The 20,942-nt window shown below is 37.2% G+C and overlaps 1 protein-coding gene across 2 annotated transcripts in view; it reads left to right on the top strand.

Annotated features, from left to right (window-relative positions):
- Fmn2 (formin 2) overlaps positions 1–20,942 on the top strand; it is a 171,055-nt gene that overhangs the window by 101,668 nt on the left and 48,445 nt on the right. For both annotated transcript variants that reach the window (XM_070034272.1, XM_070034271.1), the window contains 2 exons: positions 9,390–9,477; positions 13,359–13,420. In XM_070034272.1, coding sequence (XP_069890373.1) covers positions 9,390–9,477; positions 13,359–13,420 — 150 coding nt within the window. The remainder of the gene's footprint in view (positions 1–9,389; positions 9,478–13,358; positions 13,421–20,942) is intronic.

The raw sequence follows: 20,942 nt of genomic DNA, 5'->3' as shown, positions 1-20,942 counted from the left end.
TACCCTTGCTAATTAGTGCTAACACAAGACTAATATGTCCCCACTTTGGGGAGGTCTTAGAAGCAAATCTCAAACATTGCACATTAAGCTCCTTTCCAACTCTCTAAATCCGGTGAGCCATACTAGTGATGTACAAACTATGAAATCGATTTGTAACATCTATTGCCAGTATGGATTATCAAGGAACATATAAATTCTGTAATTAAGTTAAGCTATTTGGTCAGCTTGAGTCAGCTTCTTATCTGAAGCAGAGATGTGGACAGAATTCCTTCTGGTCATGGATTCATTTTTGTTTTGAACCTTTCTACTGATAATGCCATCTGAATTCTTAGAGACCAGTGGTATTCAGTTCATTCTTTTTTACCCATGCCAGTCAGACTTTCCTTCCACCCTTAGCATCAGGTGTGTGTTTTTTTTTTCTAGAGGGATGAAGCGGGGAAAAAAGGCAATGAAGGAAATGAATAAATTATTGAATATGTTTGCATTGACAACCTCCTCAGGTGACACTCATCCCCCTACCCTCGCCATGATTCTCACCTTCTTCCCGATGACCCCTGAAAAGAGGAGAAAAAGGTGAGAAGGGCCAAGGAAATGTTACACACTGGGCAGAACTTCTGTTGGAGAAGATATCAAGGGTGTAGAGATCTTCCAGAAAAGGGGAAACCCAGTGTAGAAGAAAGGGAAAGAGGCCCTGGAAGGGTGAGTGCACCAGAGCATTGTGTGTGAAGATGCTGACTTGCTGCTCGGAGTCCAAATCCAGATTGAGTTGCATGTCTCTTTCATTCCTGCGAATAACGCATATATTCCTGCTTGCTATGATTATAATATTAGACAGTACTTACCTGACTTCTGATTAAGAAGACACGCAAAGCACACCCATAATCACAAAAAATAAATAAGAAACAAGATCTGTGTAGATTAACTCTTCACATATTGGTTCTTATTAGAAAAGCATGTTGAACTCTATGAGGACAACTTCCATATTCCTGGTTGTCCTCACAAGGAAACTCGGTGTTATTCCGCGATCTAGAAGCTTGCTCCTGATCTTATGTTTCCTGTCATGTTTCCAGCAAGCAAGTTTAAGTAAATTATTTTCTTTCATATCTCTATCTAGCTTTTTGGTTTCTGTTCAAAAGCAGTGTAAATGATAGGATACTAAAGAAGCTGGAAATGTTAGAATATATCAAGGATGCCTCTTTCCTGACCCTTAAACACATATTAAAGAACAGTGTTTAGATATCATTTTCATTGTACCAGAGGCATGGCTAGGTAAAAGTATCAACCTGGCATGAAGTAAAATCTGCCATGATATATTTACCTATGTCTAGCTGTCTTGGTTTCTGTCTCTCTGTCTGTCTCTCTTTTCATTTACATTAGGTTTTGATTTATTATGCCATTTTGTGTCTGTGAAGGACCTCCACCTTAATTAAACTTGTCCTGTTACCAGATGATAGAACTCAACAAATACTTTGACACTAAAGATCCGTCTCTGCTTTCCTTTCCTTATCCCAATATCAAAGTTGGCTAGGAAGAAAGAATCCCACCCAGAAAGTCTTGTTCTTCATTATTCACTCCTGGTGATTAATGTATTTTAATTTTTAAGTGACTATAATATGTTAATACCTTAGATAATTCATGTCTACTATACAGACAGATTATTTATGAGGTATTAAACTATGGTGGTGCGTTTTCTCCACTCCCAGGGAACTGTGGTACAGAATTATATTTCTCTGCATATATACATTTACTCTCACCATCATCCACATTCATTCCCCATACCCCATACCAGTGATTGCCTTCTTGTTTTTTCTTGTTTCTACTTCTACTTTCAAGTTTTTGTTTTCTTCTTCCTTAAAACACTTTGTCTTTCTGAGTCTAGCTTAATTTGCGTACCATTATAATTTCTAGGTCTATCCATTTCTCCTCACATGGCATGATTTATTCCTATTAATGGCTGCATAAAACTCCATTGTGTAGATGCATCACATTAAAAACATCCTTTCATGTATTCGTGAGCATCTAGGTTGCTTCCATAGCTTGGCTTTTATGAATAGTGCTGTCAAATAGATGTATAAGTGTGTCCACTATATGCTAACTTTGAGTCCTTTGCCTAACAAACTTGAAGCCCTAATTTAAAAACCACCAAAAGTAAGGATAAGGACACTCTTGAGTCAAACCACCCCAGTTCCGTGTGGTGAATGTGTGTCATTGAAGCAGGCAAACTATAAAATATCTACCCTAACAGTACCTAAGTCATTGGGTTATAGAGTGACAAGATGAATCAGAGAAACCCTTTTATTGATTGCTCACTAAATAGTCTTTCCTCAATGCCCAGTTGCTGAAAAATAGTGACAGAAGAAGAAGGAATGGTCTGAATGTTAGCCTTTTATTCCTTTTTATTTATCAATAACATTTCTCCCTTGTCTATGTCATTTACTTGTGATAATTAACATGTTTCTTTGATAGAATACTGACAAACAAAAGAAGATGCTGATATCTATATTTTATAGATATTTGATTATCATTTTTTTCAATTTTCCTGAAAACATTTGTTGCTAGAGGTATAAGCAGTGGCCTAGCACATGTGTAGTTGTTGCTGGAGGTATACTCAGTGGCCTAGCACATGTGTAGTTGTTGCTTCCATTTAGTGTTATAGATCCTGGGATGTGGAAGGAACGAGATCAGCATTAGCATCATGGGACAATTGGAAGTGAAATCAGAAGCCATACAGAAGCAATTGCACTACTCAGTTGAGGAATTTTTGCATCTAGTCCTTCAAAAAGAAGGAAGAGAAGGAGGAGGGGGAGGGGGAGAAGGGGGGAGGAAGAAGAAGAAAAGGAAGAAGAAGGAGGAGGATAAGGAGGAAGAAGAAGAAGGAGGATAAGGAGGAAGACGAGGAGATGTTGGAGGAGAAGAAGGATTAGAAGAGGAAGAAGAGGAAGAAGAACAAGAAGAAGAAAGAAGACGAAGAAGAAAGAAAGATGACAAAGAAGAAAAAGGAGGAGAAGGAGGAGGAGGAGAAGAAAAAGGTGGTGGTGGTGGTGGTGGTGGTGGAGGAGGAGGAGGAGCAGGAGGAGGAGCAGGAGGAGGAGGAGCAGGAGGAGGAGGAGTTGGTGGAGAAACAAGAAGACATCCAGCTCTCTAAATTGAAGTATAAAATGTATATCAAGAACATCCAGTACGAGAGTCCCAGGCTATAAGAGGTCAGAGAGGCTCTTGTGGGGAACCTTATTCCAGTTTCTGGTCAGTCTTCTGAGGTTGGTTGAGACTCAGAGAGGTGACAAGCAAAGCTGGGTTCTTTATGTCATGTCCAGAGAACTAAGTTAAGGAGTGGGGAATTCTTGATCATGTAGAGTGCTTTCTTTTCAAGGAACATTTTTAGATTTTGACTCTGAGAGGTGTCCAATTTCATTTTAGCTGTACAGATTCTTCCTACATTATGAAAGTAGAACTTTGTCTGAGGTCAACCAGGTAATATGAAAGTATCACTCTTGGGCTGGGTCAGTGTCAAGATGTCCTCTTACCTACAGGGAGTGAGGAGTACTTCCTGATGTCTGTGTGGAACGACATTCTGTTGTGCATCTTAATTCAAATCTGTGCAAGCAAATAACAAAACTTTAGGCCTCTGGACACTGCATGGTCCAAAGCATGTTCAAAGCTCCACACTAGCATTCCTTCTTTCAAGTGTAGCCGAGCCAATATTTAAGATGTTTACTGTTTGGTGGACCATTGTGTGACATCATTCAGAGAAAGCTGCTTATTAGTTTCTGATTTCCACTGATTCAAAAATTGACAGATGAAGCCTGCCATTAGTAGCTGTAATATTAACTACTCAGGAGGCTAAGATTTGAGGATCTAGGTTCGAATCTAGCCTGGGCAGGAAAATCTATCATAAATCTAGAAGTGGAGCTGTGGCTCAAGTGGTAGAGTGCTAACCTTGAGCAAGAAAGCTAAGGGGAAGCATCCAGGCCCTGAGTTCGAGCTACAGTACACACACACACGCACACACACACACACACACACACACACACGCACACACACACACACACACACACGCGCACACACACGGACTAAGTTCAATTTTCAAAATTAGAAACTTGAATCTAAATGAGAATTGTAGTATTCAAATGGATGTTTAAAGAATGCTTAAAAAATAACGCTTTGTACATTCCCAAGAGGGAAGGAATTAGCTATAGTATAGATTGTTCTCTTTATTCTAGGTATTTATGCTTGTGACTTTATATTACTTCTGTTTTTCACATTTGAATATACATAATATATGAAGTTTCTAGCTGTTGGATTACAACACATAACACCAATACCTAGTGTTTGTAAGATATATTATTCTTTAAAAATAGTCTAATGTCACTCTGTGCATCTCAAATTGTGCGAGTATTATCGGTGAATTATTAACTGTATTCTGAAGATAGGGAAATGAGAACTCACAGGCAGATTCTTGTCTTAAGATACATAAGTGCGGGCTGGGAAGGTGGCTCAGTGGTAGAGTGCTTGCCTTGCATGCATGAGGCCCTGGGTTCCATTCCTCAGCACCACATAAACAAAAAGGAAAAAGTCGGAAGTGGTGCTGTGGCTCAAGTGGTAGAGCGCTAGCCTTGAACTGAAGAGTTGAGGGTCAGCGCCCAAGCCCAGAGTTCAAGCCCCACGACCGACCAAAAAAAAATTAAAAAAAAAAAGATACATAAGTGCTTTTATGCAAAGATAATAGGTTTCCCATTCCTGTACAGGTCCAATAATTGGAAATTCAGATATGAGAAATGGTCTGTTTTCATTTCCCTCCATTCCTAAGTCCTTTGCTCAGTTTGATTTTACTGTTTCTGAATTGGCAGTATTCTCCAGTGCATCACATACCATTGATAAGCTGCTTTGTGCTCCCTATCTGTATGTGAAGTAGCCATTCTAACACTCTAGAATTCTGCTCTGGAATTCCTCTTTATCTAATCTTGGAAGTTGACTCTTATTTACCTTGTTCAGAGACAAGTTTACCTTATTGGATCAGACATTTATCCCTCTAATCTAATATCCTGTTTCCAGCAAGACCCTGACATACTGTTTCAAAAGAGAACAGTTTGCTGTATAACATGAAATCAGAGAGTAAAACTTATTACAACTGCATTTAGATTGTGAGCATATTATTTAGCTCCTTTTTTCAGTACATGAGTATAGTAGATTGAAAGAAATTGCAAGACACTTCAAATTATCCCCATTGGATATCTAGTGTTGAACCCTTTGAGCAAATATCCAACATGATATGAATAAAATTCATACTTCAGAAAATTTCTTGAAGCTGGGTTCTGGTGGCTCATGCCTGCAATCCTTGCTACTCAGGTTGCGGAGATTTAGGTATAGCAGTTTCAAACGAGCCCAGCTTGACCATGAGACTCTTAAGTCCAATTAACCACTCAAGAACCAGACCTAGAGCTCAGAGACAGTGCCTAGGCCCTGAGTTCAAGCTCCATAACTGACTAAATAAATAATAAAATAAAACTCCCTGAGTTAGCAACATTTACTAAATACAACTTTGTTTACTTAAGAAATACAATTTATTTTCCTTCTGTTATGTTTTGATGTGATACTGAAACAATATTTCCCTCAGGACCTGCATTTACTGAAAACTATCTTGCAGTTTTTTAGTGTAGTACTAAAGTTATAGCCCAACTACCATTTGGATATTTTCAGAGGTTCAAAAACCTATGTCAGCATCATCTGTGGCATTTCTAAAAAGATGTAATCTAAGTCACTACTCTAGGAAAAATTGACTTTTTAGGATGAAGAACAAGAACCTTCATTTAATAAGAAACCTAAGGGCCAGAAGTATAAAACCATAGTAAAATGTGTGCCTGAATGTGTTCAGACCTCCGCACTAATAATAATAATAGAAAACCAAAAACAAATACACAAGTCCTCCCAAACCTTGTGCAAGTTTGGAATGATGTTTTCAAGTTTAAAGAAGGGCTTCTGAAAGTAGAGGAGTGGTTCAAATAGTAGCTATGTCTGGTTCGTAAGAGCCCCTTGGGTTAAAACACACCACCACCAACAAAACCAAAAAAACTAAAAGTCAAGGGAACTGAAAGTCCATAAAATTCTTGGTTAGTAAAGAAAGTATTAAACTAAAAAAAGAAAGAAAAAAGACTGTTAAACAAGAGTTACTCAAGTTCAAAAAGTATAGGTTAAAAGTCAAGAAACAACATGCAAATGCCAACATTTTAGGAGCAGATGCTTGGATATGTTTGAAGAATGGATGGGAATGAATGAAACTTGACCCATGGAAGACTTTTAAAATGTGATTTGATTATTCCTCTTCCTGATGAACTCCTTTGTGGTAGGGCCCAGAGACTTGAAATTTAAATTTTCCAGTTTGATCTTCCAGTATAAGGAGTACAGGTTTAGAAACACTAGATTTTGAGACACCAATCATTAATCTTTTGCAGGATCTATGCATGATACCATGTACAGATACACACTGCCATTTATGGGATAGGGTAGGTTCCAAAGATAGAGATGTGTTATCATGTATGTGAAGTGATTCCAGACTAGAGAAGCAGATGAAGAAGTGAGATGAGTCCAGACTGGCTTTGGTGATGTTGGCTTTAGTGGATGGATGGAGAATGGGTACACTTACTTCAATACATGGACTAGAAGATGAGTAGCTGGCGGGGGGATTGGGTCTAAGACTAAGAATTTGGTGTTCAGACACTTCTGTGGGTAATTGAGGTTGAGATACTTGCTGGGTTGAAGGTATAGGTAGTAATTATAGAAGTAATTATATGGAAGTAATTATAGATCTTACAGTAAAGACAGAGAGAAAGGTGCAGAGGGCAGGACTTCAGGACACACTGAAGAAGGTAAAGCAGAATAAATTACCTTCACAAGGACTGAGAAGTTCTAGCAGGAGCCTGGAAGAAATGCTTTTACTTTGAGGGTGTGCTTAACGTGTCAGCTCCATGAGAGACCAAATTCCAGTGTGCCAGTACATTAAAAGTGCAAAGCATAACAGGAAACCTCAGTAAAAACAGACGTAGAGATACAACTCGACTGCCTTCCTATCAATCTCGATGTGTACAAGAGATGTGTCTTCTGTTTTTCTGATACTTATAGTCTATTTTTCCAGCTCGAAAGAAGGCAGTACTATTGCTAGAACCAGTTTGTTGAAATAGTTGATGTACATTCAAGTGTTAAACTATTTTTTCAGAGTGAAATTTAATAAGATGCTTACAGGCCAGATTTAGAATAAAAACTTATAAGCTTGTGTCATATTCTTGTTCCTGTAAGAAATAAGTGCCTCTAATGAGGGTCTGTCTCTTACTTTTATTTATTTATTTTTTTAGCACTAGAATGTGAACTCAGTACTTCACATTTGCTATGTAAAACTCTATTGTTTTTAGCTTCATGCCCGACGGCTTTAGTTATGTTTCAAATGTGGCCTTGTATTTTTGTCTTGGTCTAATCTAGGACCAGGATCCTCCTATTTATTCCTCCCAAGTGCTAGAGTGACAGGAATGTTCCATCACCACACCCAGCTTGTTGCTTGAGATGGGATCTTGGTAACTTCTTTTTCCTTAGGGCCAATCTCAAACCTCCATCTCTGCCACCTGTGCTGGATTAGAAGCACACACAACCACTGGGATTATGGAGCTATACCACCTAAACAGCTGGTTTTGTCCCTTACCATGGGAGGATTCAGAAATGACTGGGAGGTTTTATGGTCAATTCTTCTGCAAGAGCTTTGTTGTTGTTATTGCTATTTTATTATTATTTGCCAGGGAACTGAGAAGGCTATTATTACTTTGAGAGTATTATTTTACTTTGTGACCTTGTGTGATTTTGAGTACAATTACTTCATTAGTTTTCTGACTGAACAAACTTAAACCAAAAAGGAAGACAGGGAAATCAAAGTTGATAGCTGTTAAATCAGCTAGTCATTTCTGGTAATTTGACCAGAATTACTTTTTCCTGTTTTTTTCCTTCAACATTTTTCTAAGCAGATTGAAAACAGAAGAGTAAATACAAATTGGTGGCCCTCATGGATGGGGACTTGAGATAAGAATTTCCTAAGCAAAATTGGTGGGTTTGTTTTCTTGGTTTTTTTTTTTTTTTTGCTTTTGTTTTTAAATTCTCTGGAACATGTGGTTTGGACATTTCTGTTCTGTTTGTTTGTTTGTTTGTTTTGGGGGGTCCGGTCCTGGGGCCTGAACTCTGGTCCTGGGTGCTGTCCCTCAGCTCCTCAACTCAAGGCTAGCGCTCTACCACTTGAGCCAAAGTGCCACTTTCGGCTTTTTTCTTTTTGCTTATGTGGTGCTGAGGAATCGAACCCAGGGCCTCATGCATGCAAGGCAAGAGCTCTACCACTGAGCCACCTTCCCAGCCCTGGACATTTCTGTTCTGTAGCAGTTTGTCCACTCCAGTTTATGACAAGCTTCTCAGGGGTATATGCCTTCACCCTTCTTCCTGACTCTTTGGATAGCCAGACGAGACTGAGCCCATGTTTTCCCTCCAGTTTACATATTTCTGTTCTTCTCTTCAATGAAAATTTCTCCACAAAACCTGGGTCAAATGCAGAAAGAAAAGAACTGCCAGCACAATAGCAAGCCTTCTCAATGATCCAGATAAAAGCACATTTTCTACTTCCTGGAAGAACTGATCTGGTCTGGCCAATTCTCTGCACCCATGCTGTTGTTTTGCCTTCCACTTGACCAGTTCTTCAAAGCCTCATGTTAAGAGACAAACACTTCAAATTTCAGGCTCTGAATAATCCAGTTTTTAATTGTGATTTCAGAAAACAGTCTGATTTCTGTAAGAAATCAGTCAGGCCCTTATAAGCCTAGCAAAGACTTAAAGGCTGGTGTTGAATACAAAAGAGGGGATTGGTGGATGTGTGTGTGTGAGTGTGTGTGTGTGTGTGTGTGTGTGTGTGTGTGTGTGCATGTGTGTGTGTGTGCATGTGTGTGTGTCTGTGTGTCTGTCTGTGTGTCTGTCTGTGTGTCTGTCTGTCTGTCTGTATTGGGCCTTGTATTCAGGGCCTGTGTGCTGTCCCTAAGCTTTGAGTCACAGCTCCACTTCCAGTTTTGTGCTTAATTAATGGGAGATAAGAGTCTTAAGGACTTTTCTGACCGAGGAAGCTTTGAACAGCAGTTCTCAGATCTCAGCCTTCTAAGTAGCTAGGATTATAAGCATGAGCCACCAGAGCCCAGAAGATTTGTGGATTTTTGAAATTCATTATATAAAGCTCCAGAGTCCTCTTCAAACATGAGCAAGAATATTTGGAATATTTGAAGGAATGACACATTATTTTCTCTTTACTTACTTTCCCTTTAGGATGAATACACATTTATCAGATTAAAACTTTCTCCTTTTTTTTCTTTCTTGAGCAGGTTGTCAAGTTATTAAGCAATAAAAGATCACAAGCAGTTGGAATTTTAATGTCCAGTCTTCATTTAGATATGAAAGACATACAGCATGGTGAGTATTAGAACAAAACTCCCCCTTTTGAACATTAAAAGCTAAGTGGAAGAATATGAGGTTTGATGGCAAATTCATTTTGAACTTAACTGTGTCTAGTGAACATAGTGTATTTTCTGTAAGTGCGTCCAGGCTTTCTGCCATGGTTATTTTTGGAAAATTACTATTACTTTGGCTTTTCAGTTCTACCAATGCAGTGCTAAGGGCCTGATTGTCATGGACATTAGTATTCTATCATTCTGTCAAAATAAAAAGCCATTGACTGAGTGGCTTTTAAACTACAGGAATTTGTTCCTCATACTTGTAGAGGTTATTCAAGCATAGCTCCACCTGGGCTGTGCTGCCAGCCCTGTGGGTGATGAAGCTTCACGCTTCTAGCCTATGACTGTCCTTGGACCATGAACTTCTCTCCCATAGCTGCCATGCAGCTCTGATGACAGGCACATCGGACTATGCTTAAGGTGATTTTTGAGACAGAATCTCCTAACTTTTTTGTGCTGCTGACCTCAAACCTTCACATTCCCAGTATTTTCCTTCCAGGTTCCCAGATTTATAGTCATATACCACCATGTCCATCCTTAGCTTACATTTTAAACAGGATTATAAAGTGTTTTCTACTGTTAGAATTAGGATGATTTGTACTATTTTTTAAAATGACATTTGATTCTATATTTTAATGTTTAAATTCTATCCTATTCTGAATAGGAGTTTCTATTCCATAGATGTCTTTCACATTTATGCTGAGAGATATTACCTAAAGGTGAATACAGGAATGATACAAAAATATTCTCAATGTCTTTTATGCTGCCCAAAGCCTTAGAATAGATTTAAATCAGATTGTTTTATTCAATGGAATGCCAGTTTACCTGTGAAAAGAATGTAGTTTCAAGTATAGACCTGACAATATTTAACTGGCTTTGTAGTTTCCCCATTTATGAATATGGACTCTATTTTTAGGCCAAATACATTGTGTGGAATTATTCATAAATAGCCCCAGCATGGTATGCTCTGTCAATTGATGAGTAAGTCTTAATCACAATTTACATTTTGATTAAATTGTTTTGATGGTGAGGAGACTTCCTCAAACCGAAACATTTGGGGTAATAGTCATAGGAGAGAAGGCCAAGCCTGGCGCCAACAAGGACTTGCTTTGCAAAAGCTGGCAGATGTAGCCCAGTTAAGTCACAGAATGAAATCTGAAAGTAATGATATGGTCTTTTCCTTCAGTCAAATATTCAACTTGGGCTGAGCTAATAATGAGAACCGTATGAATCAAGGAGCCTGCCTGACATGTCTGTCTGTGGTGCAGCCAGAGCGTTCATTGAAAATTTTACTTGGTAACATGCAATGGGATCAGTCATAAGGTGTGAATGGCAGTCATTGGTTGATCATGCAGAATGAGGTGTAAACCTTATCCTCTTAGGATGAGAAGTGATGAATGGAGTCCCTTTGAATCTCTCCAACATTTATTAATTGTGTGTGTGTGTGTGTGTGTGTGTGTGTGTGTGTGTGTGTGTGTGTGTATTATGCTGAATATTGGATCCTTGCTAAGGAACAGCATTGCCACTATCTGTATCACTGAGTCACACATACACACTTGACACACACACACACACACACAAATGCACATAATATGGCACTTCATCAACTTCCATCTTTCCCATTTTACATGTGTTATCTTTGTCTCTTACTGGAAATTCCTATCTGTCTCTGTGCACTCTCTCAGCCTCTCATGCATGCTGTACTGAGCCAAATCAAAAGAAAGTGTCATGGATCGGGATGTTTTGAGGATTTCATTAAGAGGAGCATATGACCATTTATTAAGATATTTGTAGGCACATGATATTGCAGGCAAGAAAAAAGGGGGAAAAAACCCTTAAGATACTAAAAAGTAAAGACTTATATGGGGAAGATTTACAGGAGTAATCATTTGTTTTCAAAGGCAGGATGGAAGGAAAGGGTAATTGTGTACTTTTTGAGCTTTACTGGAACTGAAATTGTTGTATTATGTGCACCTTCCCTGCTGTGTATGAGGATGAAACCTTACAGCAAATTGATACTGAGCATGTCCTTCAAAAGTCTCTCCACCCATGTATCACTGTCACTAAAGCAGTGTAGAAGTCACCTGGCAAATGACTCCCATGATCAGAAGGGTTTTCAATCACTTAGTACAAGAGTGTGTACATCTGAAGGTGGTGCTTCCATCCATGACTTTGCTTATCATTTTGTGTATCAGGAAGGCCTTCACTAGTTAATCCTTTTAAATGTAATTCTTGCAAATTAATGTTTCAAATATGGTCAGAACTGTTTGTAGTATGATTTAGTAGTTTGAAACATTAACCAGTTTGTGCTGTGTTTGTTAAGTATGGCCCAAAGGGTAAGCATTTTAAACACTTAGATTTATATAGGTCATATATGTGTTTTTCACATTAAGATATTGCTTTATTGCTTGAATGGAAGCAGCATGTTCTACTCTGAACAAGGCTGGTGAAGCTGGGATCCATTCCCAGAAAGGCAAAATCACATTGCTTAGATTTCTCATCCTTCAGACCTTCCATTACCACTTTTATTTTTTTTTATTTCCTCTTGAGATTTTGCCTTGGTCAATTAGAAAGTACCTAGTATGTTCTTTATCTCTTTGATGAAAATATGGTCAAATGTCTCAATTTTCAAAATAAATGCATCCAATTTGTGATTCTCCAAGTTGTAATTTTCTTCTGGAATTCTTTAATCCTACAAGAAAATCCTTTAGTGCTACTTGACACAAATTCAACTGGGCAAATCTACCTGGTTACCAGTTAATACATATACATTAAATGAATGTTTAATGTTTTTGACTAACCTGTCCCTAAACCATGCAATATGATGCACCTGCTTCAAAATCGTCTGTTCCCTAGCCTCCCTCAGCCCAGGAGACAATCAGACACAGCGGGGAGCCAAATCCAGCAGGTAGAAAAACTCGTTTATTAACAGAGAGCAGCCCCTTTTAAAGACAAAAAGGGTGGGTGATATGGTAAGGGAGGAAGAGGAACCAATCACTGTCAAGGTCACACCCTATCATTCACCTGAGCCTTCACGGGCTGGTTAGGTACTGATCAGAAGATCAATTGGGGTCTGCCCACTCTACTCTCTCCCAGAGCCATCTTGGCTGGCCATGTGCTCTTCAGTAAATTAGGCTCTGCCCACTCAACCCCCTCCCAGCGCCATCTTTGCTGCCCATGTGCTCCACATATCATGGCATAACAAAGGAGTTTAAAGAATATATTCCTGGAATTCAGTTATCTACTTGGCTTTTTCCTTGGATAACTATGTAGTTTTCTATTTCAAGAATGGATTTTGGGGAATAATTGTGTACTGATTCCTATCAATTTTATTCCTTTATTGTAATCCTTTAAGGAATTATAGCAAAAATGCATCATTTCCTCAAGTTTTCAAGTTGAATGTTTAAATTTAACTATTGTCAAAATTTTTTGGGTAAATCTGCGGGAATATGAAATAAAACTAAGACATACCACTTTTAGAAATAATTTGCCTGTTTTCTTTTTTCTGGGAGTAAATAGGGTTTATTTTCAAATGTCTTTATTGGAACTATGAAAGACAAACTTTAACTTTAACTTAACTATGAAAGACAAACTTAAACTTAAACTTTATCTCTGACCTGTAGGTATTCTTGGGAAATAGTATTTGTGGAGCAAGACATAGCTTTGACATTTGATTGACACCTGCCCTGTGAAATCCTTAAGGTCTCCAGAGAGTGGGCAGGCAGGGGCACTTAAGTTAGAGCTCTATACTGTCTAGAGTGTACATTGCTGGCAGAGATGGACAAATACCTTTTCTCAGCTAGCTTAAGGCAACTTACATTCTTTTGTCTTTCTTCACAGCTGTTGTGAACTTGGACAATTCTGTGGTTGACCTGGAGACACTTCAAGCTCTTTATGAGAATGTAAGTAAGGGAAGATGTTTATGTGAATGTGTGATTCACATATAACACCTGTGCATGTGTGCACATAGGTAAACTCTTCTAATATCCTCCAAGGAATCTAATCAGGTGCAGTAAACTTCCCTAAGTAGGGCTTGGTTACAATATTTCTGAGGGCACATTAGGAAAATTTGTGGTCTAATAGTTACAGGATGTGATTCACAAGATGCTGCTTATAAAGCCACTCTCGTTTCCTCTTAGAATTAGTAATAAAGGCATTCATGGGAGTTGAGTTGATTGTTCCCCTAGTTCACATACAGTGACTTAGAATAGTATTTTGGATAATTTTGGGTCTCTCTATAAAGAGATTTGACCAAATATAAATTTCTGGATGTAACTATAGAAACTCAGAATGTATGTCTTTTTTTAAGTATGCATATATATATATATATAGATAGATACATATACTTTATATATATAATATATATATAAAGTATATATATAAAGTATATATATACATACTTTATATATATAAAGTATGTATATATATACATACTTTAAAAAGACATACATATACATACACATGATGTTCAAATTAATGTTATGACTTATAAATGTAACATGGAATCATTAAATCAAGCTAATTATATATCCATTGTGTTGAATACTTATATTTGATAGTGAGAACATTGGAAATTTAATTTCTTAGCAAGTTACAATGTCCAGTATATTTACCCCACTTTGAATATATCTTCAAAAAAGTAATATTTAATATGTTTACTTGAGGCATTATAGCCTATGATTATTATCTCCCTATTCTTTGCATTCTGTGCTAGTCCTTTCAATTTGAATGTTTTACATTACACAGAAAACAAACCATGTGGTATTTTGTTTTCTGTAGTGGCTTATTTTACCTAGTTCAGTATTTTCCAATTCCAACTTTATTGTTGTAAATGACAATTTTTTCCCTTTTTAGATCAAATGTTAGTGATTGTATGTGTTCATGTTTGTTTGTCATTTTCTTTATATAGTGGTTTACAAATAGTATTTGCTCCATTAATATGTATATAGAACATTAATATCCATTTACATAAGCCTATTTTGGGTAATAGATGTTTACGTATACATTCTATATAGGAAAAACTTATATGAATTCCTTACAACCTCCATTAGAATACAAGTCAGAAGGATAGAAATATCTCTTATTTATAGCAATATTGCTAATACCCAGATTTACGATGATTCTGATACATAGGGATTATTAGGTAAATACTACTGGATTTTTGTTCCTTTTTTTTGCACATTGAATATAAGCAATTTTATTAGGTTAATTTGTTTATTTCTCAAAATTAACTCATAAAGTGATAAGTTTACTTCATTTTAACAAATGAAAAAATATCGCTTAGAAAGTGTGATCTAATTTCCCTTGGGATCAGACTGCTAACTGCATGATGCAATGTGGATTAAGATTCAGGTCTAACTCTGAAATTAACAACTTTGCTCCATCACAGATTCAGAACTTTGATATAAGTCACCTACTTCCCTTCCTGGCTTTTTCACATCACTTCTTCGTATGTTTTCTTTATTCTTTATTTCATAATTCTTTTTCTCTTTTGGAGGTACTAGCTTTTGAACTCAAGGCCTAATAGTTGCTAGAAAGATAACGCACTGAGTTTTTATGAAATTGAAATCCTCAAAAAGCCATCACTGGCAGCTTGATCTTAACACTTGAGCCCTTTGGGAGGGAACACTTAATACCCAGACTACACTAGTGCTTATAAGCTAATGGCTTATGTGTGAGAAGTATATTATTACTCCTGTTCTTCAAAGATGAAATGGAGGTAGAAATTCATACAACTTCAAGCTGAGGTTGATACTTGCTTACATCTTGCTCTAAAGAGTGTGCTCTTAGAGGAGAACTTTCTCGCTCATGAGGATAAAGGACAGAGCTCTTCCTGGTTCAACTCAGGCAGTACAGGTAGTGGAAAGTTGGACAACGAAGCTAGAACCTTCTTTGAGTTCCATACCTCAGTTAAGCAGATACATGGCCTCACCAAGTTAGTTTCTCTTCTTCAGTGTCACTTTCTTCATTCAAATAAGAACTTGGTCTTCTTAGGAATCATAATATCAAGGTTAACTTTCTGTTACCACAAAATGGGTGTACAAATGTTTTGTAGACCATTAATGACTACTGTGCTTTCATTTATGTTCAGTACTGGAGATTGAATATAGGGGTGTCATTTTCTTATTTTAATAAAATGTAGTCTCCTCTTCAACAACTAATTGATGCTAATAAAATATTTTTTAAAAACTTAGGACATATAAATAAAACTTGAATGTGCTAAATTAGGGATAGCACTTACTTAACAGTTATTAGTAATTATGTTTTTCTAAGTCTGAAAGGATTCAGTGTAACTATGCTTAGGTGCTATGCAAATTAAAGTAAGTAATGTCTAAAGATCTTGCAATTAAAGAGTTTAAATTCTTATGTTTCCAGAAACCATAAGTAAGTTGGGGAGAAGAGTAGTTTTCAAAGTTAAATGACAAATGATCCTCCTTTGTTTCTAGACATCATCGTCATTTTAAAACTTGAATTTTATCTTTTGAAATAATCTTAAAGAAGAAACAAAGTTGCAAATGTAAAATATAACCACTTCTAATTCCCAATACCATAAAATTTCTATTTGCAAATATCTGTCAAGATATCTTGATGTCCAATTTTTTGGGTGTGCATTTCATACAAATAAGCTGATCCTTTTAAACTGTGCAAGAATTAACATTAGGAATTGCATACTGTAGTATTATCATAATCTGATACTTGTACTCCAGCTCAGATTTTCCAGGTGCTTCAAAATATCTTGTGGTTGGAAGTGGTTGAAACTTGCAAAACATTTTTACATGCCCCCATTCCGCACCAGGCACTTGCTGATTTTCACTTTGTATTTCCCCTGTGTATGTATTCATTTTATCTTCCAACTTATGTGTAAATTCCCCATTAGTAGGATTTTTATATTCCGACTGAAAATAATGGTTAATATACTCATGTCTATTACCAACTAATTAGTTAAATGGTGACCTGATTATAGCATTCTTCTTTGCTTTCATATAACTGAAAGAATTTTATAATTGAATAGTAAAAATAGCTGGATCACTATTTCTGCTTTAGATGCTTTGCCTTAATGAATGATGACCATAAAATATAATTTGTTTTGCTGGGTGCTGATGAATCAAACCTGTAAGCTATTCCAAAAGCAGAAATGTATAGAACTGAGCGTCAAATATAGCTTGGGTAGAACAGTGCGCTACAGTCTATCTCTAATTAGCCAGCAATAAACCAAGCAGGAAGCATTGTTGGTTCTTGATGATGACCATTCAGACTTGATGAAGATGAAATCTCAATTTGTTTTTTCCCCTTTTTTATTGTTATTGTAAAGGTAATATACAGAGGGGTTACAGTTATGCAAGTCAGGTAATGACTGCATTTCTTTTTGAACCATGTTACCCCTTCCTCTCATCCCTACTCACGAGTTACATAGTTCATTTTCAAAATAGTGTCTAGTGAGTGACACTGCTGCATTTGTTTGCCCTTTGTGATTTGCATTACACCAGTGGCTCAAGATGTTGAGCATGTTCTTCATGTATTTGTTTATTTTGAGAACTCTCCGTTCAAGATATTTTTGGCTATTTATTGAATGTATTGTTATTTGGCATTTAATGTTTTGAGTTCTTTATTATTCTGAGTATTAATTCCCTGTTCGATGAATAGCTACTAATGTGACTCTCCTAATTTTCAAGCTGTACTAGATTGTTTTAACTGATATTAAATTAGTCATTCCAGATTTGTCACATCGTTTATATTTTTTCTTTATGAGCCTCCAACTTAACTGTTTTGTATTGGAAGTGCATCTCTTACGCAGAGTGTGTTGTGATCATTTCTCTTTTCTTGGAAAATTTGAATTGTTAACATTTAATATTACTATTGTGATGGCTCAAGTGCTAGAGGAAGTGCATTATGCCTAGGAAGCATAATGCCCTGAGTCCAAACCCTACTACACCCCAGATTTGCTCCCAGCAGGAAAACAAAGTGTGGTGTTATCACATGTTGTTGACCCTGCGAACAAAAACCTGTAGCACTTATACATTATAAACTAGTGAACATCAGCAAAAAGCAACTTGGTACAATCCAATATAATTAGTGGTACACCAGAACATTCACGCCAGGAATTCTACCCCTAGTTCTCATCAAATACTTTTAATAGCACACTACCAACTCCCAAACCTGAGTAGATTAAATGTATAGGTCCATGCAGATTTGTCTGATAATTTGAATATAATTCCAGGCCAAGAGAGAATTGTGAGAATTAAAAAATATAATATTTTAAAGTATTAAAGTGTAAAATAATTTCTTTCACATGAAAACATAGTTGAGTCCATTCTGCTCTGCGCTATATATCAATCTAAATATAAACCCAACAAACATGAAACCAGGATCATATTACCATTATGCAGCAATAATGTGGAATAATATTTTCCATATGGGGTTAGACATTTGTTTTTGTTATTTTTTCTATGGCAAGAAAACCAGAAACCAAACAAGTAATAAGAAAGTAAAAATTCCCTTCCCATTCCTGGGAAAGAGCTGAGCCTTTATATCCCAAGAATGGGTTCTCCTGGGTCAGATAATCTATCTGGCCCTTTTGACTTCATAATCACAAACACAATTTTCTTCATCTTCATCAATTTAGACAGGCTGTTGTGAGAGTTCAGGTTGTCAAGGCTCTCAAATTGGTATTGTCTTTATTTGTCTGTAGATTTAAGGATCTCACGACCATTTTATCCAGCTGGTCTGCAACAAACATTTTTATATTGCAGTTGTAATAGTAGTGGACTTCTGTGGCTTCGGGTTATCTGTGAATGTCTTTATTTCTCTCTTCTGAGGGGCAGGTTTTCTGGGTATAGGTTTCTAGAGTGGTCCTTTATTTAATTAGTGAAGGGAGGATGCTTACTGTTTGTTTTCTGTCTGGTGAAAGTTAGTTATGGGGTGAGGAAAGCTTGGTGTAGCTGGGCAAGAAGGGCCTGTCTAGACTTCCTGAAGACTGGCTTGTGTACAGGGTTAGTGGAGTGTAAGGATTCCACCCAGCACTTCTGAGGCCTGAGCTGGAGGGTCTCTTATTGGAATCAGTGGTGCTCTAGGGAGGACGTCTCCTAAAGAAGGCTTCTGCTTGGCTCTTGTTTGATGGGTTCAGATGTTGAAAAATTAAAAAGAAGGATGATGAGTGGAGGAAGTAGAGGTGGTAATGGTATAGAAGGAGGAAGAGAAAGAGGAGGAGATGAAGAAGAGGAGGAGAAAGAGAAGAAAAAAAGATGATGATGATGATAATAATAATAATAACAGCATTATTATTATTGTTGGAGGATATATGGAAGTTTAATCCAAAAAAGATTAGTTATAAAGCAAAGCTTACAGAGATTTAAAAAAAGACCCAAACATGAGGGCGAATATATCTGATAGCAGGTGTAATGAGTGGTCGTTAGGGGATTGACCCTGATTTACTCTGGGGAGAGTGCTCCCTTTGTTCTGGATACCTAATAGATTTCCTCATATTCTTCACCCCTCCTTAATGCAAACAGGGAGTAATGCAAACAGGGAAGTTTATCATAGTGTGTAATTATCCTGGGTGTGAGAGTACACAAATTTGAAGACCACTCCACATTCTTGAATGATCGCATCCAAGAAGGGATACACTCGGAGGGGAAGCCCTTCTTCTCAGCTGGTTCTCAGAACTCACAGGGGAAGTTGTGCTGGTACCACTGGTTTGCCTGTTCAATAGCTGGTCAGTGGTCTACAGAAAACAACTCCTTAGCTGCAGTGAAGCTGTGGTTGGTGGGTAAGCTTCAGGAGTCAGGATGCTTTCATGGATGCGATGCCTGAAGTTCATAGTGCCCATGTTGATGGAGTTCAGGAAATACACTTCAGAGCACACCTGAGTACAGGCACATGCATGGTGACAGCATGAAGAGAGAAGTAATCACTTGACCTAACCTGGGTCTCCAAAGAGCTGTGTGCAGCTGGGGCAAAGCACCCCTAATTGTCTTCATAAACCTATGCTGCAGACCAGTACTGCAGTGGGAAGGAGACAAGCCAAATGTTAGTACTGTGGAAAAGGAGCAGTCTTCCTTCAGTTCCTCTAGCGCCTCCTACAGGCAAAACTTAAAACAAATTCTTTTTTTAATGTTTATTGAAAAGATGATTGGGGGGAGGGTTGCAGTTAAATAAGGAAGGGAATAAGTACATTTGTTTTTTTTTTTCTATTTTATTTTATTTTTATTGTTTGTTTGTGTAGTTTTTGCCAGTCCTGGAGTTTGAACTGAGGGCCTCAGGGCACTGTCCCTGAGCTTCTTTTGCTCAAGGTTAGCACTCTACCACTTGAGCCACAGCTCCTATGTGGTACTGAGGAATTGAATCCAGGCCTTCATACATGTTAGGCAAGCACTCTACCACTAAGCCACATTCCCCCCTCGGTCCCCAAGTTGTAGAGTTCCGTTTTTAACATAGTGTTCGGTACATCTCATTGTTACAATGGGTCATCCTGTATCCTTGAACAAACTTCTTTTGAATGCAGAAATAAGAATACAAAGTCTATTATGTCAGAGTGGGTTTAGGAAAGTAAATTGAGTGGTGAGAGGTAGTAGCTGGCACAGATGGCAGAATCATGTCAAGATTTGGAGATAGGGCTTTGTATCTTGCATACAAAACCGTGTTAATTTGTGATTTCATATGTGCTGAGTCTGATTCATATGCAGATATCACCAGAAAAAGAAAGTGATGTGCATATGCTGAGAGTTGGCTTGTTTCATCTTCAGAATCTTTTTTTGTTTGTATTAACATACTGTATTTATATAGCTGTACTAATTTAAGTTCTGAAAACAGTATCTGTCTTAAAAGTCATAATGTTGTTTTCATAATAACAGCATTTGAGACATGCAAATTTTATCTAGAAAAATAATTGCATTCACTTCTCTCACAAATATATGAGCACCAATTATAGTAAGCTTTTCACTACTTATCCACAAGGACAAAAATTACTGTGCATGTGAATCCTTTGCATAAATACCATGTTTTTGTTTGTTTGTTTTCCAGATCTTCATATCTCGTTGGGCTGTTTGAAAGTAGTTCTATTTGATCTCTGTGAAACTGTATGGAAGTACTTGCTATATAAACCTTACCTAGAATGTGTTATTTTCTTTTCCCCTGATTGTATATGTTTTGGCAGTAAGGTTTCCCTTCGAGATGTGAATGAATTTTGGGCCGTCTCCAAGTCTAAACACACTCTAATTTCCAAAACCACAATCCTGAGGACCCATTTCTTATTTACTGAGGAATTAAAATCTACTGAAACCACATAGTTACAAAGAGTTTTTAAAAATGAATGTCTTTATAGTTTATTTAGGGTCATTGACTATAATTAACTTTAGAGAGTAAAGTATCTACATAAACATTATGTAATATTTGCAGTTGGTTATATATATATATATAATTATTACT

This window comes from Dipodomys merriami, unplaced genomic scaffold, assembly GCF_024711535.1.
Source record: "Dipodomys merriami isolate MVZ:Mamm:240054 unplaced genomic scaffold, mDipMer1.0.p SCAF_24, whole genome shotgun sequence".
In the NCBI taxonomy this organism is placed as follows: Eukaryota; Metazoa; Chordata; class Mammalia; order Rodentia; family Heteromyidae; genus Dipodomys; species Dipodomys merriami.
Note: the sequence above shows the minus strand (reverse complement) of the source record. Positions and strands in the feature narration are given on the sequence as shown.